Source organism: Equus asinus, chromosome 11 (genome assembly GCF_041296235.1).
Source record: "Equus asinus isolate D_3611 breed Donkey chromosome 11, EquAss-T2T_v2, whole genome shotgun sequence".
Classification (NCBI taxonomy): domain Eukaryota; kingdom Metazoa; phylum Chordata; class Mammalia; order Perissodactyla; family Equidae; genus Equus; species Equus asinus.
The window spans coordinates 9,436,276-9,446,649 of NC_091800.1; the positions used below are offsets into that span (position 1 = coordinate 9,436,276).

Sequence of the window (10,374 nt, forward strand, 5' to 3'; positions counted from 1 at the left end):
ATTGATTGCAAAAATGGATCGCATTCTCTACCCCTCTCTGCATCACAGTCCTTTGAAACGTGACTTTTCAGCTCCTTCCAGCAAGGAGTGAGTGTATTTCCCCACCCCTGAATTTGGACTGCCATGTGACTCGCTTTGGCCTGCAGAATGCAGCAGAGGTGATGGGTTCCACCTCGGAGCCTAGGTCTACAAGAGGACTTTGCCACTTCTACTCCACTCTTGGAACCCTGCTTAGCCACCATGAGAACAAGTCTTGACCAGCCTGCTGGGTGACAGACATGTGACTCAGTCACTGCCCCTCCCCATCACAGCTGACTGCCAGCCAGCTGCCAGAAGATGCCATTCTAGAGCCCCAGCTCTCCTCCCCCACCCCCACCCCGCTCTCTGCAGATGCATGAAAGAGCTCAGCCAAGAGGATCAGCTGAGCTTGCTCTAGATGAGGATAATCACCCCACTGACCTATAGACTTGTGAGCAGCTGTGAGGGATTGTTGTTTTAGGCCATTGTTTTGTGCAGTTTGTCATGCAGCAAAGCTGATACAACCAGGATAGACAAAGGGGTGCGTAAGGGTGGGGCTGTCTAGTAGGCGATTGGACTTGTGAGGCTGGAGCACAGGAGGCCAGAAGCGGGATGGTCGTCTAAACTGCAAGGATAAAATCCCAAGGCTTCTGCCTTGCCACTCTGGGTTCCCCAATCTCACGACCAAGCCATATTTCTCTTGTGTGTCCACGTCCTTCCTCTCTCCCACGCCTACCCTAAACTCCATTTTACACCTAGAGGTAAGTGCTTGAAGAATGAAGCAAATGCATGACTCACGTGCCCAGGACTGGATTAATGATGGAGAATTAGTCCAGAGCCAGAGCTCCCGGCAGATGAAGTGCTTCTGGAGTGCTCACTGATGAGTCAATTCAACCAGCGCAGCAGCGAGGGGCTGAGTTTGGAGGCCGAAATGCTAACAATTACTGCCCCCAAGGGGCCTTCACACACCGGAGCAAGGTCAGGGCACTGCAGTCGCGCATACTGCACTGATACTAGTTCAGGGCTCTTCCCCCTCCCTCCCTTTCTCCCTGTTAACATCACCTCAGCACATTTTAAAAATAAAAAGGGCAACATTCGACAGGAATTTATCCCTCCCATTGTTGCAGAAACATTCGACTGATTGCGCTTTTTCCTCTTTCTTTCGTCCCTCAGCTCAAAAGTCTGATCTCAGCTTCACCCACTGGTCCAGTGACCCAGGCTTGCCCCTGCGGGGTGGAGGGGGCCACCAGAGCTCTGCCCGTTTTTCCGGGGCCGAGGGGCCGGAGCCGCGCAGGTTCCCCGGCAGAGCGCGTCAAGCGGCAAGGCGGTGCGCACGCCGGCGGTGACTTGTCCCCTCGGCTCTCCCGCGCCCGCCCACGCCTCGCCGCTGCGGGAAGGGGCGGGGAAGAGGAGGAGCCGGCGGCGGCCGCCGCGCCGAGCCCTTTAAAAGCGCGGGCCTTGACTGCGCTGCCGGCCCCGCGGACTCCGCGCACCGGTGGTCCCGCGTCCCTGCCCGCGGCCGCTCTCGGCCCCGGAGGCTCGCGCTCTCTGCGGCGGGACGCGCTGGGCCGGCGCGCGCTCCATGCGGCCGCCCACCATGTCCGGGCACTTTCTGCTCGCGCCGATCCCGGAGTCCTCCTCCGACTACCTCCTGCCCAAGGACATCAGACTGGCCGTGCTGGGCGCCGGCCGCGTGGGCAAGAGCGGTGAGTGCCTAGGGCCCTCGCGGGGAGGCCGCTCCCCGGGCGCGGCCGGGACAACTGGGGGCACCTGTTCGAGAATGGGGGCTGGTGCGGCAGGTAGGGTACAACAGTCGTACCCGCCACAAACCCCGCGGAGGCCACGACGGCCGCGCCCTTGGTTTTGCAGAGCCTTGGGATGCGGGCAGTACCAGCGGTTCTGCGGCCCATCACTCCCGCCATTTCCTCGGGAGCGTCCCGGCTTGACCGTCTTGTCCTAGCCCTTCAGTTGATTTCCCTGTTTCCTTTTCAGCAATGATTGTGCGCTTCCTGACCAAGAGATTCATTGGAGATTATGAACCCAATACAGGTTAGAATGATTTCGTGCCCCCTGCCTTTGTGGCTGCATGCTCGGGTTTTCTTTTTCCAGATGAGAGTCTGAGAATATAAAAGCAAACTCTCCTTCATTCTCCAGGCAAGTTGTACTCACGGCTTGTCTGTGTAGAGGGAGACCAGCTGTCCTTGCAGATCCAGGACACTCCCGGGGGCATCCAGGTAAGGACTGCCAGGAGCAGAGAGCCTACCCGCATCCAGACACCCAGCGGGCTCCGCAGCGCGAGCACGGTGTCGGACGCACCTGCTGTGCATTCAGATGTGGGAGTGGGCTGTCCCCAGGTGGGGCCAGTCTTTGGGGTGTTGGAAACCCTGATGGGGGGGCACGGAGGGTCGATAGTTGGAGGCAGCTTCCTCCTTTTTGTCCACCACCTCACAAAGGGGGAGAGACGCTTAATTTCCCTTTGCAGCCCTACTGGGGGGTATCACCACTTAGACGGGTCTCACCGCTTGTTTCAGAGCTCAGCCATGGACCGGTTAACAAGCTCTTCTGTTTCTAGCTGTTCCCTCAAGTCAGGAATTGGAATCAGATAACCCCTTGGCAAGCAGTCAGGAATGTAACTTGATTAACAGGTCACTAATTGCTCTCCCTTCTGGGGAGGAAAGATCTCGTGGAAGAACAGAAAGAAGGAATTTGTTTCTGTAACATTCTCAAGAAGGACGTGCTAAAAATAGTTTTATGGGTTTGGGAATAGATATTTATCTTGGCTTATTTTCAAAATTTTGTTGATTCTGAGTTAGTTCCCTAAAAATTGTGCCATTCTGATTTGAAAGTTGTCATTGAAGTCATTCTTCAGTCAGCCACGGTTTACCGCAGACTACCTGTCAAGCACAGGATTTAAAAATAATGCATTGGTAACAGCTAATAAAGTAGCCCAGGCAGGGAGCCTGCCTGAGGATTCGCTCTTTCGGTATCAAAAGCCTCCTTCTGCAGAAGCTGGGTAGGATCTGAAAACTATATTTAGTGATTTCTTTTTCAAAAAATGTTACTTTGATGTCGTTTTGGGTCGTCTCCCGCAGAGGGCTTCCTTGATCCGGACTCATTTGCTCTTTCTCAGGTCCAAGACAACCTCACCCAGCTAGTCGATTCCCTGTCCAAGTGCATGCAGTGGGCAGAAGGCTTTCTGCTGGTCTACTCCATCACAGACCACGACAGCTACCAGGCCATCCGCCCCCTTTACCAGCACATCCGGAAGGTCCACCCTGACTCTAAGGCCCCTGTCATCATCGTGGGCAACAAGGGGGACCTGCTGCACGCCCGGCAGGTGCAAACGCACGACGGCATTCAACTAGCCAACGAGCTGGGCAGCCTGTTCCTTGAAATTTCCACCAGTGAAAACTATGAAGATGTCTGTGTTGTGTTTCAGCATCTCTGCAAAGAAGTGAGTAAGCTGCACAGCCTCAGCGGGGAGAGGAGGAGAGCCTCCATAATCCCCCGGCCGCGCTCTCCCAACATGCAGGACCTGAAGAGGCGCTTCAAGCAGGCTCTGTCGTCCAAAGGCAAAGCGCCCTCCGCGCTGGGGTAGCCCCCGCGGACAGACTCGGCTCCTTTTTATTGTGCATTTGTGCAGCTGGACACACTGGAGTCTCCCTTTTTAATCACAAATTCAGAGTTTATTTTTATACAAACTTGGTTTTCAAGTGTATGTGTATTTCAGAAAATTCGAACAGTGATTGCCTAGAAGTGGGATGGAGTTTTGGGGGTTTTTTAAATAAAAGAATTTTTTTTTTTTTTTTTTTACTGTAACTGTGGCCACTTTTCCATTAAAGGCAAAATGGCAACATTGCCTCTTGTTTTTAAATGTCTTTTTATAGAAATCATACTTGCACCAGAGCCCAGAACGACTCTGCTCTTGCCCTCAGTCTGAACCCTGATTGGTGACTTGCGAGAGGGGAGGGGTTGGTGTGGAGGGAATCTGTCGTGGGAGAAAGGAAAGAATGTGGAGGACGGGGATTTGAATAACTGCAGAAAGGCTTCAATCAGGGTGCTTTGCTGCGGGCGTGAATTCGGCACCGTTTGATTTTCAAGGGAAGTGATTCATCGCACGCTGATGCTAAAACATTACAAACATGAATAACATTATTTATTGGTGCAAATGGAAGTTTATCCTCTCCACCCTTATTAGAAAAGCAGAAAACCTTTTCCCAGAATTCCTTATGCCTGTAAGTGCACTCCACCCTGCAGGGGTTGCCTAAAAATTCTCCTTCCCTCTCATCTCGCTGACCCTCCCATCCAATAGGGCCCCTGATCTGTCAATCCTCCTGTTTTTCTTTAAAGCGTCACTCTGCCTTAATTCAGGGCTTCACAGCGCTTGCCAAGACTGACAGGCAAGAGTCTAGGCAAGACTGGCTTCTTGGCTTCTGGAATGACACCCCTCTGATTCTTTCTTCACACCAGAACGACCTTACTAAACCAACCCTAGTCATTTTATTTCCATGATTGAAAAAACTCAGCTGGTTTCCTCTTATTTACTGGATAAAATATAAATGAGGCATGGCATCAAGATTATTCACTATCTCTCCAGCCTCATCATCCCCTTCTGCCAAAACACACATTGATGTGTGCCCGTGTGCACGAACACACGCACAGCTGACAGCCCATTCTAACAGAATGCTCTGCCTTTCTCAGTATACACGGGGCTGTCTCGTGCCTCCCTGCCTTGGCACGAGCTATTCCCTCTACCTTAAATTTTCCTCTTCTCCCCCAAAGGATTGTTAACTCATCTTCCAAGACCCAAGTCACATGCTACATTCAGCTCCTGGGGTGCCTTCTCTGAGTCTTCCCCTAGTCCACTAGTAGCATTTGTGTTATAACCCAAGCATGTCATGTAGCTATTTGTCACCCCCATTGGAAGGAGTGGCTTGAGAGCGGTAACTACATTTTATGACCTTGTATTCCGAGCTTCTAGCCAGTGCTTGCACACAGAGTGGTAGGTTTTCAGTAAATATTTGATGAAGAAATGAGTGTATTATATTTTGGTGCCAAAGGACAATAATAAAAGATTACAATGAAACAACTTGTCACTCATGCAGAACAAAGACAGGAGATGTTCCGAGTAAAGGTTCTTTATCAGCAGTGACAGAGAGGAAGTGACACCTATGCAGCTTCTGGCCATTGCAGACCATTCATTACTCTTCCTTCTAAAGACACCTCTGTCCAGACCTGTGATGGTGATACCACTCTTCCCTTATAGTTGAGGGGCATCTACTTATGCAAAATGGCATGAAGGACTAAGAATTAGAGAATTCATGTCTAATGGAGTGCCCAAATAAGGAAAAATACTATTTTGAATTCCATTATCTTTTAAAAGGTGCCTAATTCTCCTTACTTGTTTGCATACTCTCAGAACAAAAGGGGTTCCTTCTATGGTCATCCGTCCTGCTTCCTACCGTGCTCTTACCATTGTGGGTATGGACACGAGAATAATCAATCCTGCCAGTCATTGCCATGGCCGCAGCCTGCCCCGATTGCCTACAAGGAGCTGACCTCAAACACCCATGGGAAAAAGTTAAATTATAATGCAACAGCTAAAGAACTATACAAGAGATGTCCCAAGGAGCCTGTGATCACGTTCCACTGAGGACAGGAATACCCTTGAGCTCTCCCTGGGAGAGCACACTGTGGACCTGAGGGGTCAAAAGATGAGTCCCAGGGCAGTTCTGAAGGGAATAGCTGCCCCCAGGGGCTCAGGGAGGCTGGAGGGCCAGCAGAAAGTGCTCCACACAGTACTTTTCCTGTCTTCAGGATCACGAGTAACTGACCTCTCGGGCCACATAGTTTCCTTTATTTTCTGGTCCCAGAGTAGGCCCAGCACTGCACCCGGCCCTCTGGTCTCCAAGGGACCTCAGTGCTTGTTGTCTCTCTTTCCCGGGCCTTCTGCAGATGGCAGTGGGGTCTCTTGGGGGTCAGTACTTGGGCAAGATCTGGAAGTCTCCCGGGACGGTAGCCCTGGAGATGGAAGAGGGGAGCATGGAGTTATCAGGAGGGGTCAGGGCAGGAAGCCGCTGGGTTTGTGTGTAGGGAAGAGGATCTGAGGACTCGGGCTTGACTGGGCGCCAGGGAGGCCCTTAGAGAGGAAGCCGAGCTCTGAGCCAACCTCTCTCTCCCTCAGGAATGTGGAGGGCAGAGCCCTTTGTCATTATATTGCTGGTGGGGGCAGAACTCCTAAACCATTGGGCAGCACATTGAAAACTCGGGTGGGTGTGGAGAGGACAGTGTCTACACATTTTTATCTGATGGTCTTGCATTACCTCCGAGGGGTCTATCACTGTGAGGATTCCTTCCTCCCTCAGGACGGAGGGGGAACTATAGCCTGCCTGGTCCTCCTCACTCAGTCTTTGAAATCCCCAGGTCTCCGCTGCCACAGCTCATCCTCCTTGTGGTGAAGCTCAGTCCTAATTCTGCTCTAAAACTGCAGAACGATTTCACTAATGTATCTGTCAGTGTGGTCCCGAGAAATGGATGAAATCCAAATGGCTAAATCGTACATCCTGCAAACATTCTGTACTTCACATGTGAGTCATGAAAAGCAAACTTGAATGATGGAAAAATAAATCAATTATAACAGAAGAAAATAAATTTGTTTTGCTTGTGTTGAGGTGAAGAGCACAACGGAAGTTCTAAAGTTTATTAATATCTGTTTGGAGAAATGGATTAAAATAAATAGCTGTGGAAGGCGGCAGTGAACAAAAGAGCAAGTAGGAAAGATGAGATGACGTTTTGGTAGTGAACTTGAGGCTCAGATAGCTATTTTTCCCTTGTATATGTTGTATTTTCAACTTCTCATTATGCAAAATTACCAATTCAAACTTACGATGCAAAGATATTTTGTGTGATTATTTATTCTTACCATTTGATCTGTCTCCAAAAGGTGGAACATTTGAGACTGTTAAAATTACTTTCGAGCTACTTTGACACTCAATAAGAAAGATGTGATACAGGAAAAAAAAAAAACCCATTATTTTCCAAACACCATTAAGTTCATTAGGGCTCTAGGAAAAATTAACTGATGTAAGTGATGGCCCCTTTGCAATAACAGAGCAGTTTTCAGCATACAGAGTAGAAATTTGCATATCAGAGATAAAATGTCATCAGCCCTCACGTCTGCATGCCCTTGTGTCCTTCTGCCCCAGTAGAAAACCAGCTGCATTAGAGAAGGACAGGTCCTCATTCATCATCAGCTTCACGGCCCGTCAGGGTGTCCAGGACAAAGCAGGATCCTCAAAAATATTTGCCAAGCTGAACCATTAGAGAAACTGAGGAGCATCTGGTATTACGTGTGTGTACCCGCTGGGTGCACTGTGTGTATCTGTATCCTGGGTTCCCTCTGCCACACTGTCAGAGACGCCTTTCTCTTTAATTGGAAATGAACATTCTCCAGAGCAGGGCTACCTGAACAAAATCGGTATTGCTGCTTTCGATTTTCCTCCTCTCTTTATAAAGACCACCACAGTGATTTGCGTGACTTCTAATTGGACTTACTGAGAACCTGCTTTATGCAAAGCCCTGTGCTAAATGTTATGAACGATACCGCGTTCCTCTTCCAGGGACTCAGTCCAGTGGGAGTTCTGGGGCCAGCCTTGAGGGTGGGACTCTGCGGGGTGAAAGGTGAAATAAGACTGTGGCCCAAATCTGAGGGTGTTGGCAAAATCAGTGGAGAGTCAGGCCTCAGAGCAGAGCGGGGAGCAGAGGCAACCCCCCCTCCAGAGTGTGAACACACCCTTACTAAGACATGATGCCTCTCACACGCTGTAAAGCATGACTTTCTCCGAGCATTATGATGGTCAGCTGAGGATCCATGAGTCAAAATTGTCAACTATTTACTGCATTTCTTACTGACATTCTCTGTTTAAATTAGAAGAATGTTGTTCAAGGCAAGGCTTACTTGTATAAACAGATCTTGCCTGGAAATGGGGTCATGGATTTATAAATGTGGAAAAACAGGGATGTTTCAGGATGAGCAGACAGTTCCTAACCGGCACTGTGGAGGCAGCCGGCGCGGCTTCCCGCGAGAGCAGGTTCAAATCCCCCCTCGCTGCTGATGGAGGTGTGCCCGTGGTCAGGGGGCAATTTGAGAAGTGGGGATGGTACCAGCCCCGAGGCAGCATCTCTGCCAGAGCCTGACACATCGAAGGTGCTCAGTGAGTTGTAGTTATCTTACTGTTTATAAAAGGTACGTTGGTACATCATGAAGCTGTTTCAGGGGGAAAAAAGTGCTTCTTGAGCTTGCTCGTGTCCTTTAAAATGTACCGTGGTTGCTTTGAAAGCTGTGCGTTTTCCCATCTCCCGGCTGGGAGGAGAAGGTTGGCAGGGAGCAGTTGCTCCCTCAGTGATAAGACCTGCAGTGACGGACCCCTAACCGTGTGCTGGGCACCTTAGCTTTCTCAGTAGCTATCGTCACTCCCATCTTTCAGGTGAAGTCACTCAGGCTCAGAGAGGTCAGCAGCGGCCTGAAGTCACATAAGCCAGCAAACTAGGAAGTCTGGCTCCAGGGAGGGAAAAGAGTCCCCTCGGTTCGGGGCTGTTTCCCCGGCCAGGCCTGGTGCGCGCAGCCCTCTTTCGGGGGCTCTCGGGCATCCCGTTGCCATGTCTTTGAGACTTGGGGGACGAATCTGTGATGTGAGGAGTTCCCTGAGTGGTAGAGGCCGGATGTCTCCTATTTGGAGCTGGCGAGCAAGATGGCAGTCCGGGCTCACCCCACGCTTCCCGTTTGCCCGGGGGCAAGGTGGACCGCAGGGGAGAAGGCGGGAGCGCCCCCAGGGAGGGCTGGGAGCCCCCGCGTGTGGCCTGGCGCGGTGGCCCGGGAGGCTGGGTGCGGGCCGGGCTGACCTCGCCAAGCTTCCTGCAGGTCTCCTCAGCACCACCTGCCAGAGCCGCGTCCTTCCGTGCGACGAGGTCTCCCCCTGAGTCATGGCTTCGAAAGCCATCATGGGGGGGCCACGGGGGGGGAGTGGGCGGAGATGGGGGGCGCATTATCTAAGTCAGCGCGCCCCGGGACACCCTCCCACTGGCCGCGTCCTCTCCTCAGCCTCCTCTCTGACGGTGCCCAGAGATGCAGCCTCCACAACAGCCCCCAGGGATTCAGGCGTTTTTCTTTTCTCCTGGAGGCAGGAGGTTAGCATTTCACAGAGGAGGCGGGGGAATGGCTGAAGCAGGGGAGGGGGGCTATGGGAGTGAATGGTTTAGTACAGGGTGGGGAAGATGCCGGAAGCAGAAATTCACAATGCGCGTGAATTTCCCCACCGCAACTCAGTCTGGTCCAGAACATCTCCAGGAACTGCATGGTCGCGTGGGCGTGTGTGGGTGTGTGTGTGTGGTCACGTGGCTGTACTGCGAGGGGCAAGAGTGGGAACAGGTTTAGGGTTTAAAACGAAAGACCAGTGAATTTCCCCAAATGGGGAAAATATGCGGATGCTGCTGAAATGTTTGAGGGGCCCTCTCTGGGGACTGGGTGCCCGTGACATCTTTTTTAGCATAATAATAAAGCTAAGAGCAACAATAATTAGCTACTATAACTATTGAATATGCACCATTGTTCCATGTATTGCAGTGTATTAGAGTTCTCCAGAGAAATAGAACCAACAGGATATATATATATATGTATATAAAGAGATGTATTATGAGAAATTGACTCACGTGAACATGGAGGCTGAGAACTCCCAAGATGGCAGTGGGGAAATTGGAGAGCTCCGATAGCAGTGGTATATTTCCAGTCTGAAAGCTGGCAGGCTCAAGACCCAAGAAGAGCCCATGTTTCTGTTTGACTCCAAAGGCAGGAAAAGACTGAAGTCCCAGCTCAAGGCAGTCAGGCTGGAGGAAATTCCCTCTTACTAGAGGATGGTCAGCCTTTCTGTTCTATTCAGGCCTTCAACTGATTGGGTGATGCCCACCCACATTAGGGAGGGGAATCTACTTTACTCAGTTTACTGATTCAAATGTTAATCTCATGCAGAAACACCCTCATAGTCACACGCTGAATAACATTTGACCAAGTATCTGGATACCCTATGACCCAGTCACGTTGACACATAAAATTTACCATCACATACAGTAAGAGTTTGAGGTGCACTCTCCTTTAATCCTCCCAACAATTCTGTTAAGTAGCTTATTATCATCATCACCACTTGACAGATGAGAAAAATGAGACTCAGGGATGTTAACTAACTTTCTTATGGTCTCTTAGCTAGTAAGTGTCACAGTTGTGATTTAAATCCACGTCTTTCTGATCTGAAAGTCAGTAAACTAGATTGCTTCCCACCCAATTGTCCTACTATATGCACCCTC

The 10,374-nt window shown here is 50.7% G+C and overlaps 1 protein-coding gene across 1 annotated transcript; it reads left to right on the top strand.

Moving 5' to 3' along the window:
• The first annotated feature begins 1,138 nt into the window (after positions 1-1,138).
• On the top strand, positions 1,139-6,658 carry RASL11A (RAS like family 11 member A). Its single transcript, XM_014843817.3, has 4 exons — positions 1,139-1,724; positions 2,011-2,067; positions 2,173-2,252; positions 3,149-6,658. Exons 1-4 carry the CDS (start codon positions 1,601-1,603, stop codon positions 3,614-3,616), a joined length of 729 nt encoding a protein of 242 aa, XP_014699303.1. The 5' UTR covers positions 1,139-1,600; the 3' UTR covers positions 3,617-6,658.
• The last annotated feature ends 3,716 nt before the right edge of the window (positions 6,659-10,374 follow it).